Consider the following 18494-nt stretch of genomic DNA (forward strand, 5'->3'; position numbering starts at 1 on the left):
TTTATTCGCTGTTATGCACTATCATCACCCTGGGTCTTTGGCTCATATTTTTGCCACGAATTATTGGCACATTTTCCATAACTATAATTAAATATCCATGGCCCATCGATTTACTCTATAGTGTTTAGGTTTTTATTTTATTGATGCTTTCAAGTTCAGGTTTTTTTACAAAATCGTTTGGATTTTTATGTGATTGTGTGTCACAGAATAACCAAAGCCATCATCATTCACAAATTTGTAGTGAATTTACTTTTTTGACCTGCGCATAAAGTTTTTTTCTTCTGATTTAATTGCCTAACGTGCTTCTAAATAAAACAGCCATTAAAATCATATATAGGCTACATTTCTGGCATAGTGAAATTTTGAAGTGAATTATAATTTTAAGGAGTTTTAAGAAATTGGGGTAAGCCCCCTAATAGTTAAACACGCTATCGTTTTTAATTAAACTAAGACCGGAAATTGCACTTGGCGCCCAAATTAGTATTCATTAAATTATTAGTTTCAATATATCTAAAAAAAACGCCCAAATTACAAGATAAATCACCGATTCGTGTTCACAATCTTCGTATTTACGTTGCTCAATGCTGAATAAACTTCGAATTGTGGTGCTTTCGATGTTATTTTGTGCGCGTGAAATCTATATTGGACCTTAAACCAACTCGAATTACAAAAGGGGCTTTTAATGCATAAAACCTAATATTGCTAACTTATAACCAGGGCTGCGGAGTCGGTTAAAAATAACCCGATCCGACTCAAAAAACTAAACCCGAGTCCGACTCCGGTCAAATGTGCAATTTCGTCGAGTCCCGAGTCCAACCCTGACTCTACAGCATGTGTTCCGCCAATTTACGTAACTAAAATAACGTGGATATTCAGTAATTAACTTATAGAAGTGTCGTATAATTTATTCACTCACAATACCTGGTTGGGAAGTTCATCTTTACAATTTCCATTTTGCGGCGATAGCAGTCTTAAAATTTGGTACTACGCATGCGCATGTCGGACTCGGGTAGTTTTGCGTAGTCTTACTCGAGTCCCGAGTCCTACTCCGCAGCCCTGCTTATAAGGGACGGAGTGGTTTGGTCTACCTTTTGAAGGTGGTTTTGTTTGGTTCGGCCAGCAATTGACAGAATACGCTTTTTATAATATAAGAATGTGAGTTTATTTCGTCGAACATAAAATACGCGCTACACGCAATACACCTACTTAACGAAAATGGATGACAGACATCAGTAACAGTGATAAACGCAATAATAAAATCGTCGCGTCTGCTAAATCGTCCGGAAACTACAAATAAGTAGTCGCCTTGGTAATCACTAAATAATATTACAAGAGTTAAATAAATCAATAGCACAATAAAAGGAATATTTTTGTACTGCGACGAAAAAAACTTTGTAAAAGCAAGCTTGTAAGCATGGTAAAGTATTATATTGCAAAACGTAGCTGTATGACTCGGAGGTGTATTCAGATAGTTTGGGGAATTTTACTAAAATAAGGAAATTAAAAACGTTGTTCTGCGGGACGTTTTTCAGCAAATAATGCGTTGTTCTGCCGAAAGGTAAAAAAAATTCGGGGATTTAAGAAGTGCACGTGACTAGGAACAGCATAAACAGGTATAGAACATAAAGTTAAAAAAGAAGCAACGATACCTGGCACAATTTATAATCACAAAACAAAAACAAAAACTATCAAACCCGTTTGTAAATGCGCCTCAAAAACAACAACGCTTCTCATCGGCCCCGAACAATCATTCGAAACCCTTAAGTTGCAAGAACAAGCACATATGCCAAAACGTCACTTGACCTTCTCCAGTTTGGCGCGTATATCGAAGGTCGCGGTGACGTCGACACGAACCGTCACACTTTGCTCCTTCACGCGTCGCTGCACACCGATCGGGCCGGGGGCGCTCGCCTCTTCGACTGTGGCCAGCGGTGGCTCGCAGCCTTCCGGAGCCTCGTCGCGCGCGGGATTCGAACCGTCGCCCGTCCACTCGCGCACCACGTTCTCGGTGATGAAGACCGGTCGGCCGAGCGACTGTCCAAGCAGGCGACAGACCTCTAGGGCCTTTTGGCGCGCGTTGGCCAGCGCCGTTAGACAGGCTTGCTTTCTAATGGAATATATACGGTGTCGTCGCGGGTAAAATGTTCTATTTTAGGGTTTTAAATTGTTTCTTTTTTTACACAAATGTAATAGAGCACAAACGAATAAACCGCATTTTATGCGTCCACAAACAGTTAGCGTTGAGACTTCGAAAATATATCAAGACTAGAAATATTAAGCCTGTGGTAAAAGTGGCAGCCACAACCCTGCGGCACGGATATGCAATTTTGTTCAAATTTGGTTCGCTGTCATTTTTTTAGGCGTATATGGTTTTAGCTATAGAATGATACAAGCTACATGAGGTACAAACTAGGCAATGGTTTTAATTAACTTTATTTTGTTTGTCCTGTTTCAAAATTATAGCAGGGCGTTTTTAAAGACGTATTTAGTTATTTATGCGATCAAATCGGTACCTTTGCAACATACAATGCATGCGAAATGCACTGCCTTCGATAGCGTTATAAACAGAAGGAAGCAAAAAGTCACACTATATATTCCTATTTGACAGTGACCAAACTATAAAGAAACGCACCGAGTGACTTCCAGTTTCTGCTTGTCGTGTTGCATTACTAGGGGAAGCACCTTAACACACGGATCCAATTTCTCAATGAAAAGGTTACTGAGCATTAAACACTTGTGCAGGTCACTGTAAAAGAACAATGAATAAAAGCAAATTAAACAATATTTTTTTTAACAGGACGACTAATTGCTCCCAAATTATTTGCTCGGACAAGATTAACAAAATTATTTGTCAAAAAACTGACTCTAAAAATGTAAATTGCCATTGTCACTAGGCATGTGATAGCTTAATTCTAACATAGAAGCTATAAAATGATAGCATTAAACTTAGCTTTAAAGATGGTAGCTTTGAAGGACATATGTAAGAATTTTGTTAAGAATGATAATGACAATAGAAAGAACTAGCATTGTGTCAAATTTAGTCTAAAAAAATGGGGTCGAAGAAATTTATAAATTTGACAAAAAAGAAAATTTGTTAAAAAAACATACATCAATAAAAGTTTTTACTTTTTAAACACAGCATCCACTTGTGCTTCCATGTGATACCAGCCACGACCACCAGGACGACTTAGGTTCTTGGTCACTTCTATGTCGCAACTCTACATTTAAGGCATAGTTTACTAGTTGTATAAAGCATTCACTTTACATATATAGTTGTAACAAATTCAATATATAAACATCCCAGAAAAAGTGGATTTTTTTATTGTTTTATTTTTCTATTATATAGAATGTAAAATCTTATTCTAATTTAAAACCATGCCCATTAACCTTTTTTAGATAAAAAATAGTGTACAGTGTCAAAATTCATTATTTATGAATGAATCCTAAAAGTAGAGCACAAAATTTAATAATAATATGCAAAGAAAAGATTATAAATTTACATCCAAGCCATGATTTTTCAGTGTCCCAGTGATGTACTCCAGTCTCCGTCCAACGCTTTCCTTAGCTTCATTCGCTTGTTCCTTTTTGTTTCGAATCACCACGGTAAGGATCGATTTGTCTGGCGGGCTGGTGAATTCTGCAGTTCCTGATACCTGAGAAGGAACTAAACTGCTACCAACTGTAATCCGGACTTTGTACAAAAGGGCTATAGGTGGAAATTTAAGGCCCTTTATAAAATATGCATAGACAATTATTCCGGATTTGGGACCAATTTTGTTTGAATTAAAGGATATAGTGAAGAGTGCAATGTCATAAAAAATACATTAATTTTTAAACAGTTAAAGTGTACTAGTATATGTTTTTGCTATATATTGAAATACTATGCATAAATATGAAATTGTTTATTTGTATAATAACATACAAAACTATGGGCTAAATTTCTTATTTAATTAACTCAACAATTAACTCTATCTATATATTAGGCTACTTTATAAGTACTAGATGTAAATAGATCTGAAATTTTCTCAAAATATTTTAAAAGATATACCATTACATTTTTACAATACCACTATTAAATTTATTTAAATATACAGGTTTGATTAAACTTGCCAAACTAAACGCTGTACATAACGACTAACGTACTAGTATATGTTTTTGCTATATATTGAAATACTATGCATAAATATGAAATTGTGTATTTGTATAATAACATACAAAACTATGGGCTAAATTTCTTATTTAATTAACTCAACAATTAACTCTATCTATATATTAGGCTACTTTATAAGTACTAGATGTAAATAGATCTGAAGTTTTCTCAAAATATTTTAAAAGATATACCATTACATTTTTACAATACCACTATTAAATTTATTTAAATATACAGGTTTGATTAAACTTGCCAAACTAAACGCTGTACATAACGACTAACAAACATTAAAAAATATATGTTGAAATATTTCTACCTCGACTCTGCGCTTTTGTTTCTCTTGTGAATTTTCTTCGTTTGACGTCAATACGCGAGAGTTTAAGTTTGCAAAGACGTGGGTTGGTTGAAAATTGTTGTTTCTTGAGCACATCGCAATGACTTTACTCCGCAAAGTACGACAAAACACTATCTTGCAAGTTCAATGAATGGCAGGAAATTCAAATTTACAACGCTGAACAGCTGACTAGTTTGTTGTCAAAACAGAATCCATAGAAACAAAACACCAGTAAACATATAAACATTAAACTAACCATTTGTTTTACAGTTAACTGATAAATTGCAATCTTTGATAAATAACTATAGTGTTTGTCTTAAAAAACACTTTTCAGGTTCAAGTTGGTACGTTAGTGAGTAGAAAAAACAGGACTCTATTATTTATATGGTCGACGAGAAAAGAAAAAGGTCTTATCTCGTGTTTAGATAAAAAGGATTGCTATTTGTTTAAAACTGTGTTTCATTTTTGTAACATACAAAGTGCAACTAGTCTAACAGCTTGCAGAGTAATGGCATATGATTTTTTCGTATTCATGTCAGTTAGCACGATTTCACAACGATCCACTAACTACTTGACCAACGTGCACTGCTACTTGAGAAATTAATTTCGCTATAGCGAATTTAAATTCTAACTAAATGTTTCGGGCCAATACCTTCGCCTTCAAGGAAAGTAATTAAAAAGTTAGTTGTTTGACAAGTTAATATGTTAAGGAAGTAAATAGTTGTACCTTGATAAAATTTGCGGTGTTAATGACTAAGCTAATATTTGCAAGGTTTATACTTGTTTAATTGCAGTACATACTGTTCACCAATGTGTTTTATCCAACTTCTTGAGCATTAAAAAAAGAAGTTTTTTACAACCAAGATTCTATTAAAAAAAAAAACTATATCAATTTTAATATTGAATTGATTTTGGAATCTGATATACTTTTTTCTAGTTTCTCATTAAAATAGTAAGGTTTTTATACAAAAAATTAAGTTAAATGGTTGAAGGAGCACAATATTGGGTTAAGATTTTGGGTGAGGGTGTGTCTAGTATTATTATATTAATTAATTATTTAAACTGAATATGTAAAAAAGAAGATATCTCCTCGCCCTAAAACACGTTAATGACGACAATGACTTCAAATGGTAGCAATATACTTTCCACTTTGCTGTCTGAGTCAAAATCAGTCATTTATAAGTTCTAGTTTTTAATTGAAAAATATATTTCGCCAATCCGGCATCATCAGTCTCTTGGGCGCTGGTCTAGAATCCTACCACAGTTCTAAAATCAACACACAAAATTTGGCGCTCTTTCACTAGCGCCCAAAATTTGAGTTATGTTGAGGGTTAGCGTTTAGGTGTGGGTGGGTCAAGTATTATTATATTCTTTATTTAATAATAATACTTGACCCACCTTTACCCAAACGCTAACCCGCACCCTAACCCAAAAGGTGTTTCGTTGTGGTAGGATTCTAGACCAGCGCCGTCTCTTGAATCGAATGATTCATTTGAATATATATTTCTCTATTAAAACTAGAACTTATGAATGACTGATTTTGACTCAGACAACGAAGTCGAAAGTATATTAATTAATTATTTAATAGTATTGCTATTTAAACCAGCACTGTAACCCAAATGGTAGGATTGTAGGCCAGCGGCGAATTTTTGTTAAATAAAGAGTCAAACAATCAATCATGTTGATCACTAAAAAGTTTTCGTATTACTTGATGAGTTAGTGCTAATTAGATTGACTGGCGGGTAACCAAACAAGCTAGTTACGATGATGTTTCATAAAGTTACAGTCAAAATGTAATTGCAAAAAAGAAGTAAATATTGGAGAATAAATACTATAATAATAATTGACCCACACCAACCCTATGCTAACTCACATCGCCAGATCGGAAACTTTGGATTTTGCAGCTTGAAATTGCGCGGCTGTAATAACATTTCCGCCCAAATTTGAACGGCTGTATTAACTTATTTGTAAATTTTGCATGGCTGAAAATTGAGTACTATACGGCAAAATTCCTGCGTAGGCCTTATTTTCCAAGTTCCTGGTCGCAATGTAACTCAAATATTGTTAGCAATATATACCCCCAGACGAATATGTGGTAGGATTCTAGACCAGCACTAATTGTTCACAGTGTGTTTAACTGCTTGACTGTTTCTACATTTGTTAATGTTTTTGTTATAGGTGCTTAGCAAACGGTATCTATAGGTATGCTGTTCAATTGAACAGGTTTTATAGTTTTGTTGCGATCAGCATTGCCAATCTGTCAAAACAGTTTAAAACACATCTCCTTAACACGCCAACGACTAAAACAAAATATTGTTTTGTATATTTGATATCATTGACTCATTTCAATCAATGATCAAATGTTTCCAAAAGCAATTTGGAACTTTCTTTCAACTGCATGGAGCTTCCTGCAATTTTTCTTCAGGAAGAATGTCCGCAAGGTATACTGCATTTATCCCAGATCGGAAATTTTGAATATGGCACGAAGGAATTGTCAATACAGATTAAAATTAAATGACTGTAATAAAGTTAATGCTAAAAATTGATTTGTGTGATTATAAGTAACATACTATACGGAACACCATTAACATGCAACTGACATTTCATACTATTTGTTTGGCGTTTTGCAGTTCAAGCCTATTTTCTTACAAATTCGTGGTTCGCCCATTGTTAAGAGGTCTGGGGGATTAATTCCCTGGCAAATGTTGGCTGGAATTTATATTCAGACACAATGACAGCCCAAGCATACAACTAATTAAATACTATTACTCATTGTATTTACTAATGTTATAAACCTTAAGTCAGTGTTTTGTATTTTGTTAAATATTCTAAAAAATATCATAATGGCTGGCTTAAAATAAAATTCCAAGTATATATACCTTGAAGGTTTTTAATTTTTTTTTTAATTTTTACGTCAAACAGTCGCAACATAGTTTTAGTTTCCCCAAAACTAATATATAACAAGTGTTTTAAATTTCTTCATTCTTGTTTTAGCTAATAGCTCATCAAACAATCAGATACGATGTGATGCCTACAACTCCGATTTCTAGACTTAGGCTTGGTAATATGCTTGAAATACATTATTAATAGATATTGAATATCTGGAGTATTGTATAAATTTGATGTTGTTTGAGAGTCTTTGTAACATGGAGTTTGTTGTACTATGTTATAGGTTGACTATTAACTAATTGAACAGTGTGTTACTTTTTTCAAATATTACCTTCATTGTAACACCCTAACATTATTTTTTAAATTCTGACCTGAATTAATTGTAGTGATTTTGTTGTTGACATTTACAAATTTTGAATTCAGGTTTTATCATTTTTCAAGCTCTATTAGTTCTACTCTTTAAAGTGTTTTTGTCCTGGCTATGCTTGAGCATTTTCGCCCTGTCCCAATTAAACAAGTAGGATGAAAATTAAGACTTTCCCAGCTGGTTAGTTAATTTCTATAGCAAGGATACATATTGGTACTGTAATATTTAGACACTTTTACTATAAAGTTAAGCTTAATTAGGTTTGCTTATATATATATATATATATTGTGGAAGTTTTATTCTTAATTTAATTTTGTCTCAAAATGAAATTCAGGCCAACTGAAAAAGAAGGTGCTGGTTTTGGATTTGGATGAAACGTTAATTCATTCCAGACATGATAGTGGGGGAGTAATTCGCCCACAAGTAAAACCTGACACTCCCCCAGACTTTGTTTTAAAGGTACCTTAGTTACTGCTCTAGTGATTCTGATAATTATATACTTTGTATCAGCAAAAGTACCATATATGAATTACTGGATAGTATGACTGTGATGCCTGTACATAAGTATTTCCTGTGAGGATGCTGCCTTGTGATGTGAAGTGTGGTTAGTATACAATTGAAAACAAATGAAAAAGCTTCAATAGTTTTCATTATTAAAAAAACATTCATTGCATAGTTTATCAAGTTGTGCTTATCATTATCTGTAAAGCTCTCTCATCTGCTTAATATTCTAAAATAGTGTTGTTTTTGTTGTTGTTTATATAATGTAGGGCTTTTCCCAATTTAAACAAACGATTTGTAATAAAAAGTATAAAACTATTTGTTGAAGCCTTTATTGATATATATATATATATAGTGTAAAAAAAGTAAAAAATACTGTAAAAGATACAATTAGTGAAAAAGGTGAATATTTAAGATTAAAATAGTTTGTTTATATTGTAAATATGTATACATATTATTAATTAATTAAAAAGTTGCAGTATTATGCCTTGTTAAATCCTGCCTATTGGAATGTTTAAACTTTAGTGCTTTTGAAACCTGATGTTGGCAGCAATATTTTTAAGTGGAGATAAAAGCTTGGCAAAATTCAGTGTGTATGTACTTTTTCAATGATATGAAATAATTAAAATGTATGTTTTCTGAGGGGCACACAGTTAGATACCAAGCCACCACTAAGGTGTTAAATCTTGAGTTTACTGCATTATATACTAATGTTAATCATATAAAGAAGCAAGCCATTAATCAAAATAGTATTTTCGATTCTTGTTCAATGTTTTACTGCACACACACACACACATACACATTATTATTATTATTATTATTGGGCATCAGTTATTCAACTTTTGAACTCAAGTGGTCAATGATCTTGTTTAAATTTTAGGTCGTATCATGTAAAACGTTTTACCTGTACAAAAAGCACAGGCTTGTTAGGTGCAAGTGGATAAATTAATTGTGAATTTACTTAGAAATCTAAACGCTTACTGTTATTTCAGGTGCTTGGTACTGTAATAGTAAAAGCCCTGTTTTTCTCAATTAAAATAGTGTCAGCAATGGCATACAAAGAAGACTATTTTAAGGATAAATAAAAGTATTAAAAAAATGTCCCAAGACTGCCAAAACATGCCAAAAGCACAGTTCCTTTAAATGCCCTTGAGAAGCAATTATTCATTTTAATGCATTTATTAGCATCTTACCAAGTATGTTATAGCAGTATGGTAGATACTAGCAAAAGTGCAGCCCAAAACGCTAAACAAGTGCCTTGCTAACTGTTGATTTCCTTTCAGGTCGTCATCGAACGTCATCCTGTAAAGTTTTTCGTTCACAAACGTCCGCACGTCGACTTCTTCCTTAGCGTGGTAAGCACTATTTATAACCTGCCCTCTCCTGCTTTAGCTCTCGACTTGACGTGGTTACCATACGAACACAATGCCAGTTGAAATTCTTACTATACCAACACAATCATCATTGAAAAAACAGAATATGTTCGACCCAGTGCGTTTAACTTGCAAAACCACCATTTTTGGGGGGAAAAAAAATTTTTTTTTTTGGGGGGGAAACAAACGAGTGTGGCCCTGCGCCGCTCCACAATACCTAAAACTGCTGTTGGACGACCGCCATAAATTAATCATTCGAATGTAAATAAATCGAATTTGTGGCTTACCGCGACCGTAGTTTCTGTGGCGCCGCGTTATAAAAAGAGCGCCTTTTGTGGAGAACGAAGTTCAACTGAAACACGTGGTCGTCAAAAATAGTTTGCCGATAATTGTACAGCGTCACTGAAAAGGCTTAGTTAAAGGCGGCACGTTTAACCTAGACATCGTTGTTCAAATCTCACTAGAATGGGCTACTAAAAATTGCATGTTAAACCTATGTGAAGCTTGGTGAGTTCGCTATTTTAGGATATATATGTCATAATTAAAATCGTATACGTTTTTGTTGCTCTGAAACGCTCCCACTAGAAACGTACTGTGAGCTGATTCAAACATCTTAGCGTTGTCTGCTTAGAGTAGACAGTCGGAAATCCTAATCGACATGTTTTAAAAAATACACCGTTAAGAATTTTTTTGAGCATCTTCTCCACAAACGACCAGCAAGCAGTTTTCGTTGTTCCTTTTTTTACTGATTACTGCAGACAGTAACCCGCCATTTTTCTCGGGTAACACCGGCTTTTGTGAGTTGTGAAACCCAAAATGTTCCTAACCTATTTACATTGCTGTTTGAATTCCCTACCATCTTAAAAAAAGTTTGCCTTCTGCTGATGCGCAATTTAACTCTGACCCTACCTCATTGGCGGCACCAGCATCTTCAAGTAGTGACTGGTTGTCCGAGCACGGGTATCAGACAACTACTGATTTTTACTAACATTGAAAAAAAAACCTTTCGAAAATTCCCGGCCTACTTTTTGGCCAATGGGGAGAACATCGCCACCTCTACGCCCCACCCTTGTTTTACTTTACTGTCTTTTAGTTAGTGAAGAAAAAAAATGAAAAAGGATAGAAGTTTTCGACATTTGTTTAAAGCTTCAATTTATCAGTGGTGCTTAATTGGCAAGTAGACCGGGTTAAAGAGCCTTGTGCTATTAAAGGCGCAATCTAGTCAACTGATAGGCCGACCTGTCAGATATTCCATGGCTTTATAGAGCAGGCCTGGGCAACATACTGCCCGCAGGCCGAATCCTGCCCGCCAAGCAATTTAATTCGGCCCGCGGTTAGCTTGTTTTAAATAGTAAAATGGAAATTTTGGGGCTTCACGCGAATTTCTTCTGTCTTTCTCGTATGTTTCGCGCGATTTTGGGGCATTTACAAACAAAAACGTCCTATGCACAGTGGCAATCTCTTAAAATTTTATAAACTAAGCCTAATATTTATATATATTTTGCGCTTCGGTCAAATGTATTCTGTCTTTAAATATGGACGAAACAACCACCGTTTTCTAAATACCGATTTAAGTTTTGTCAACCTACTTTACTTAATGCCATGCTGTCTGTTTATACTCCATCTTTAATGTGGGTAACTTAAATACCATCTTTAATATGGGTAATTTAAACCAACAAAAGCAAAAAAAAACACTTAGTTTTTTGGTGCGACATTTTCACGTATTTTAATATAACCTTTTGGGTCAAGGCGCCCAACAACTTAATAATCACCAATATATCAAGCAATGTACGTGGTTAATCTGTACTTTATGCGTCACGTTCACCTCTAAATATAAATTAAAGTTTGCATTAAAAAAAAAATTCGTGTAAAATTTTCGCGCTTCGCTCGACATTTTGTCCCTATTTCTTTAAATTCGACTTAAATTGCACATTTTCGCACAACTCCAAACGTAATAACAAGTTCGTTTGCTTATTTTTTTATAGCGTTTGTCGTCATATTGCGTGTATTTGATATACTAGTTTTCACCCAACCCGCCACAACATTTTACGTTTCTCATGCGGCCTGCGGTGAAAAATAATTGCCCACCCCTGCTTTAGAGTGTCTCTTTTTTGTTTCCAGGTTTGCCAGTGGTACGAGCTGGTGGTTTTCACCGCTTCCATGGAAATATACGGATCGGCGGTTTGCGATCGTCTGGACAAAAGCAAAGGCATGTTGAAAAGACGATATTACAGACAGGTATATAAGACTCTGTGTTTCGGTTTTAAAGCTTTTGATCTACACTCCCGTCGCGTAACTGCAGCTTTGTAAACTCACGTTGAAGTGAATTTGTTCGCTCAAATGTAAATAAAATGCTTTCTTATTAAGAAAATGTTTTATAGATCCGTTATAAGCGCTGATATTGCAATGTAAATCTTTATTTGTACTGTAGAGTGTAGATTGTAGACTGTCTTGGTATTACACTAAGTTTGAACGAATGTAGCGGTTATTTTATCCATTCCCAATATGGTTGGAAAATATTCACCATATGCTATTCAACCATTACACTTTACAGTTTGCGGTAGTATCCGTTTCAAAAGTCGGACTCCAGCAAAACAAACCGAGTCCGTCTCCGACTCCGCAGCCCTGTGTCTACAAAACAACAATTTCTAAAGCATAATAATCTATAATACCATAGTTTAAGACCAACTACAATATAAAGCCAAATACAAAGTAATAACCACACCAAAGTGAGATATAAATAGTCTGAATAAGACCTAAACCCGTCGGAATACGTCCTAAATTCATCGGAATAAGGGTTAGAAAATGGGTTATGGTTAAAATTATTAGGGGAGTCAGTGATGTACTTAGGCGTGGGTTTTGGGGTTAGGCATAAGGTTGAAAGGTCTGACTTTTTTACGATTTAGGTCTTATTTGGGCATATTTAGGAGTTATTCTGATTTAGACATTATCACGGTGGTAGTTCTATTTTGGTCTTATTCCGAATTGTGTTATATTCCGACATTAATGTTGTTCTTATTTAGGTCTTCTGGCTGGAGTCCGTTACTTTGAATAATCTAGCAATGAATTAGTTTAACAATTTTATATTTTCAGCACTGTAAAGTTGACACTGGAAGTTTTACAAAGGACCTTGGTTTTGTCCACGCCGATCTATCCAGTATTATTATTTTAGACAATTCTCCTGGGGCATATAAAGGCTTTCCGGGTAAGTAAATTATAACTTTATTTACAAACTAGCATTTGGTTGGGTATTTTCTTTCTGCAAGTTTGTACCCTGTGGCAATATTCACCCTTTAAATGACGGAGTTTTTATTTTTACGATGTATTGTTGATTTTTTTCTAAACCTTAACAAATGTTTTTCCACGAATTGAGATACATAAAATGAGCGTGCTCTACTAAAAATATTACGAAATATCAATTATTTTGTGTCGATTTCATAAACGTTCTGCGTCCCACAAGAAGTTTTTACTATTTTGATTCTTGCCCACTAAAAGCCAACCTCATGTAAATGTGTTTCACAAGGTGTTTTTGTTTTTCGAAACTTCTTGAAATCGTTTGACTGAAATGAAATCTTCCTGGCCTTAGGCTTAGCAACAGTTTGTCTAAATATATTTCCAGATGCATTACTGCTGTGTCGGATGATAAAGTTTTGTTTTTGCAGAAAACGCGGTTCCGATCAAATCTTGGTTCGCTGACCCCTTTGATACTGCACTTCTTAATATTCTGCCAATGCTTGACGCACTAAGGTAAGTCTTACATCAATTTTCACAAATACTGCCGAGTGCCGAAATGCTTTATAGATCTTGATTTTTTAGCAATAAACACAACAGTGTCAAATTTTTTGTCTGGAAGTCAGGTTGGCATTCTGTAACGGCAAATTGTATTTTACAGTTAGCATGCTTTCGCACAACCCGTGCTTCATCAAGTAACGTTTTGCTTAAGGTTGGTCAATTGACCGGTCAAATATTCGTCAAATAGGTCAAATATTTGGTCAAATACACACACTATCTAAATGCAATTTAAATTCAAAATAAACCTTGATTTTAACTTTGAATAACTATATGAACGTTTTGGCTCAAGTACAATGGTTTGTAAAACAAAAACAATTATTTTATGACTATCAATAGGAATTTTTGCAAAACCATGCCCATCTTACAAAGCACAACCACCAAGTTAAGCCAACAAGTTCATTAACGAAATTTAACAACAAGTAAATGCATCAGTAAAAAATATTTTTACTCCTCATCACAACTTTGTCACTATCTGAATTTTCTAAATCATCACCAGGGTCCATTGGAGACAAGGATTTATAAACAAACTAAATCTACTTTGCTATTACAAACACTTGTTATTAGCACAGAACATGTGTTTGCATCAGGTAAACCCTACCATTTTATATTTGAATTCTTTAAAAAAGTTACAATCAAGATTATTAAAAACTCAAATCACAAAAACAAAAATTTACAACATTTGAATCCAATATAAGTATTTGACCAGTTAAATAAAGTGCGGTCAATTGACCGGTCAAATACGGCTTGCCAACCCTAGTTTTGCTTGTTAGTTTTAGTTAGGTTTTGGTTTAAATACCAGTTTTTATTTAAGTTATAACGTGTTCTAACAAACTGTGTAATAACACTTACATCTATTTATTATAATCAACATGAATTTTTGCTTTCGTTTACAATTTCATAACTCGACAGACCCTATTATCACAAGCTAAATAGGCATTGTGTAGAATGTAGATGACCCAATGATTACATTAATTTTATTATTGACAGTGTGTATTCAAGTCTCACATGCTTGCGTATAAATGTACAGTTGCACACTGTACAATGTACATGTCTATCCGAACTACAAATAACTTTTTACACAATTACGAAAACTTTCGCAGCACACCTGAAAAATTTGTGAGGCACTGGTGTACCGAGACAAAAAGTTTGAGAGTTACTGGTTCATGGCTTTATACTCTTTTTCCTGCAAACAAAATTTTAAATTTCCTATCAAACGAAATTCGGACATTTTTCGCAGTGAAACCCTTTTCCGACCATTAAAAAGTGCTTGAAAAGCTAAATAACACTGTCCGAATCCCTGACTGCATTCCATAATTTGTGGCCGCCAAAGATTTACGCCAATTTTTTTCGGTTGGAATTCTACGCCAAAGTAAGACGAAAAATACGCCAAAAAACGACAATTCCGGCGACATATAACGCCAAATGACGTCACTGGCTTGATTTGGGTCAAGCAATCCACGCCAAACCGCTTTTGCGGGAAGGCAGTGGAATGCAATCAGGTCCGAATCAATGCACGTCGACTGCGGGCGCAAATTCCCGAGCTTCAGTGTTCGAGTCCCACCCGCGCACAAGATATTAACCTTTCAGTAACCAACAAAACACCTTCATTCCGAGTAGGTTTTGCAACGACGTGAGGAACGTACTGCATCGCAATCGCGTCCAGCATATGCAGTGGCAATGATTGAGGCGACGGTGGCGGCGGAGACTACTACTATACTACTGAAAGGATGCCGGTGGCAACGGTTCGCTTTCTAGCGGCCAACCCCGTGCAATACCCGCATGCGCGTGCATGACAGTCAGTCGGTGTTCGTTCGTTTTCTCTCTTATTTATCGGCGACAACCGGGGCGCGCAGTCTGTCGCGTAGATTTTACAATATAGGCAAGCTAACTGGCGCGTCGCACCCTTTTAATTGCTTCTGTTAGGGAACTGTTTAGTTTTTTTGGCTTCCCGGTTGAATCTATTGTCGCGGTCAACTTTAACGCGAAACCTTTGGCGTGCCAAAACCTCACCGGGTTGAACAGAGGGGTCTGGTTTTCCGGTTTCAAAAGCTCCCACTGTGTGTGCGACAATATGTGCGCCTGTGTGTGAATAATAACCTCCAAGACTAAAGGGGCGACGAAATTTCGCTTGTATACGCGTCGTTAACGTACGATATTTATTTAAGAATCGAAAATTTGCGATGGTTTCAAAAAGCTTTTATTACCAGCCCAAAGACAAGTGAACAAAGCCGCTAGAGCCAAATTTATTCCTTTTCAGTCTATGCAAATTGCATATCTTTCAACCACGCGCAACGAAAGTCTTCTTCAGCGCTAACAAAGTACACGCGGCTTGTCTAAGAAGGATAACCCCTGTTTTTCTTTTAATCGGGTAAATGATTGTTGGGTGGGGGCATTAGATAGAAAGTTTTCTAGATACACGTCCACTTTTGCCTCGAATTTGCCTCGCATACTATTTACCATAGAGCCACTTCGCTCTCTATTTCGTCATTTCACCACAATCGTGTTGTTGCCTCCGTTGGGACCAAATAGTCGCTCTCACTTTTTGTTTTTCTTTTTAGAAAATATTTCTTGTCTCCGGTCTGATCCGCAGCGTTCGGGTCGGCGTCGTACGGTGTGCGTATATATTTCTCGCCTTCGTTTTTATCACGTAAATAAAAACCCGCCACACGTGACTCCCACCATTTGTAAACAAACTTTAGACTAGGGGCTCCCAACCTGGGGGCAAACAAAGTTTGAGAAAAACATCAAATAATAATAATATTGTATACGTATAATTTTATCATTCTAGCTACCGGTTACTGTATAAACCATTTTTTTTTAATTTAAATGACGTTTCTTCATTTTTTCAAAAGGTTAAAAAAATAGGCAGACATTGATTTCTCACTTGTTTTAAAGAGGAGCACGGTGTAAAAAGCTTTGGAATCCCTGTTTTAGGCGTCTGAAGAATTTTAATTTAAGCGGCAATATTTCCTATTGCAATTTAGCAGTGTTGTAATGTTTTAAGTCAATGACTTGACCTAATGGCGCTTTAGTCACTATTTTCAACTAGCTTGACGAAAGTCTTTTGAGCAAATGGATTGACTTTGGTTTAAATGAAGTTTTTTTATTAAGCCTTTTTTAATTGTTTGATTTAACTTAATATTTTCACATTAAACAATTTGATTGATATAGCCTACGTTGCGTTTATGAACTCGTTAACTTGAATTATTGCTCATAGTCGGACGTGTTTATCAGTTAACGTTTTATTTATATGACATGGAGTTGACTGACTCTAAAATGATTTGACTGGTACTTGACTTGTTATTCATTCGAAAAGATTCGACTTGGACGCCAGCAATTTAGCCGTAAAAAAGTAACTTTGGATGTAAATTTTCCAAGAGAGGTGTTTACCGAGGGCATAAGTCATTTCTTAAACAGTTCCAAAAGTTGACGGTTTGAAAATATTGTCAACGATTTATATGTCACTAGAATTACAACCAGCAACATAAATGGTGATATGCTATTCTATGTTGATTTTGTGTTTAGCATTGTTGGGCAATTTGTGATTTAAATATCGCATTTCAATACCCAAGATTATCCAACTGCAAAATATCACATTTTAATGCTAGGATTTTTAACATTTTCTCGATCTAGCATTTTTATGGCGTATCAGAGCTTGAATGATTACGCTTTCAATCGTTCCTCTGCCACACCAAGATGAACCTTTTGATGACGCACGCGAAATGTAATTGCGATTTACTTCAGCGGCAGTGTTATGCGTTTAATAAACCAGGCAAGTGCACATAAATGAAACAAATTAATGGTGCAAGAAATTAGGACACAGTTGGTGCAACCTGTTAGGGCATTAGGCTGACAATAAATGATGTATCAAACTGAGCAAAAAATACGTATTTTGATGTTAACGTGTACCAAGTTAAGTGCTCTTAAAACATTTAGATATACTAACCCAAATTTACAGTGAAATAAACAGACCCAGTGGCGTATTTTGTCGTGACATAAAAATTATAAACAGTTAACTACATAGTACAAGCAGAGGAACATGCGACAAAGCGACAGAAAAGGACTAGAAATAAGCACTGAATGGCCCAGAAAACAAGTGCTACAGAACACTGTTTTTCTAAAGTTAGTGGTTTGATTTGCCCTTCATTGTTAAAAAAAGTTGTAAGGTGTACCCAATATCTGGATTCAGTCGAATTCTAAATCAATTTGCAGGAGATTCGTAACGAAACATTTGTCAGGAGAACAATTTTCACATTGCACGCAAATTTGTGGCATTTGTTATTTGAGCCCTGTGCAAAACTAGAAAACTTCCCTTCTCAAAAGATCTCTAATATGAAATATTGCTTCTATCTGTTATTTAATTTGAGTTTGTATTTTTGCCAGTTGTTTTGAACTGCAGTCTGGTCTGGAGTCGGTTGGGTTTAAACTGCAATTGTAGGCCAGGCAACGTTGTTAACTCACATCAATAACATCCGTATACACCCACGAAAGAGTTCGCGGCCGTTAAACAGCCCGATTTAACCCATTATAGCTCCCTGTCGTTTGTTTGGAAGCTGGCAGAGTGGCAGTGCATTCCAATTAAATGACGTTTTGTCGTGCGAATTAAACACAGCATAGTGTTGCAAATGTACTGCATTTTTCTCATAAATCGTAGGCTATAGCCTATATGTTTTACTCACTATGAAACTTTTAAGGCATTTGATAATAATGAAGTAACAAAATAAGTGATTAACACGGTCAGGCAACAATGGAATGGATACCTTGGTGAAAACGTGCTAGTGCAAATATGCTAATTAAAAAACAGTAAAACATTCGCCTATTACATAGGGCTATATTCAACAGAAATAGTCCGTTGAGGTCTTGTTGGAGTTCAGTGTTTATGCTCTGGAGTCCCAACTCTGAATGGCACGATAGGTGACCCGCGTTTTGCTCTCTTCCTAATTCAAGCGTATCCCTGATAGGCGGCGTACACGGTGCCATCGGCCAGGTTGCGCCAACCGGTCAGAACCGGTTTCCACTCGATCAACGGCACCACGTTCGGCCACATGCCGGCGCCCGCGAAAAAGTGGTGATGATTATGGACCGGCG

At 35.7% G+C, this 18494-nt stretch overlaps 2 protein-coding genes across 2 annotated transcripts; one reads left to right on the plus strand and one right to left on the minus strand.

The window, feature by feature from the left end:
* Window positions 1–1716: 1716 nt before the first annotated feature.
* LOC146138558 (interleukin-1 receptor-associated kinase 1-binding protein 1-like) lies at window positions 1717–4607 on the minus strand. The gene is made up of 5 exons (XM_083394167.1): window positions 4467–4607; window positions 3501–3653; window positions 3127–3218; window positions 2633–2746; window positions 1717–2107 (listed from the first exon to the last, which is right to left on the minus strand). The coding sequence occupies exons 1-5, from the start codon at window positions 4578–4580 to the stop codon at window positions 1795–1797; spliced, it is 786 nt and encodes a 261-aa protein (XP_083250293.1). The 5' UTR covers window positions 4581–4607; the 3' UTR covers window positions 1717–1794.
* Window positions 4608–6668: 2061 nt separating this feature from the next.
* Window positions 6669–16078, plus strand: LOC146138559 (CTD nuclear envelope phosphatase 1-like). Its single transcript, XM_083393404.1, has 8 exons — window positions 6669–6925; window positions 7479–7545; window positions 8075–8199; window positions 9525–9596; window positions 11736–11852; window positions 12708–12819; window positions 13277–13361; window positions 15024–16078. The coding sequence occupies exons 1-8, from the start codon at window positions 6845–6847 to the stop codon at window positions 15085–15087; spliced, it is 723 nt and encodes a 240-aa protein (XP_083249530.1). The 5' UTR covers window positions 6669–6844; the 3' UTR covers window positions 15088–16078.
* The last annotated feature ends 2416 nt before the right edge of the window (window positions 16079–18494 follow it).

This window comes from Ascidiella aspersa, chromosome 7 (assembly GCF_963924565.1).
Source record: "Ascidiella aspersa chromosome 7, kaAscAspe10.2, whole genome shotgun sequence".
NCBI classification, from domain to species: Eukaryota; Metazoa; Chordata; class Ascidiacea; order Phlebobranchia; family Ascidiidae; genus Ascidiella; species Ascidiella aspersa.

Bases quoted from the DNA above. Each gene is read 5' to 3' on its own strand.
- LOC146138558 (XM_083394167.1), bottom strand. From the start codon at position 4,580: ATGTGCTCAAGAAACAACAATTTTCAACCAACCCACGTCTTTGCAAAC. The intron at 3,654-4,466 runs GTAGAAATATTT...GTTCCTTCTCAG, and splicing joins AACAAAAGCGCAGAGTCGAG to GTATCAGGAACTGCAGAATT. The intron at 2,108-2,632 runs GTGCGTTTCTTT...ATATTCCATTAG, and splicing joins CAGAAACTGGAAGTCACTCG to AAAGCAAGCCTGTCTAACGG.
- LOC146138559 (XM_083393404.1), top strand. From the start codon at position 6,845: ATGTTTCCAAAAGCAATTTGGAACTTTCTTTCAACTGCATGGAGCTTC. The intron at 7,546-8,074 runs GTAATATGCTTG...AATGAAATTCAG, and splicing joins GATTTCTAGACTTAGGCTTG to GCCAACTGAAAAAGAAGGTG. The intron at 11,853-12,707 runs GTATATAAGACT...TTATATTTTCAG, and splicing joins AAAGACGATATTACAGACAG to CACTGTAAAGTTGACACTGG.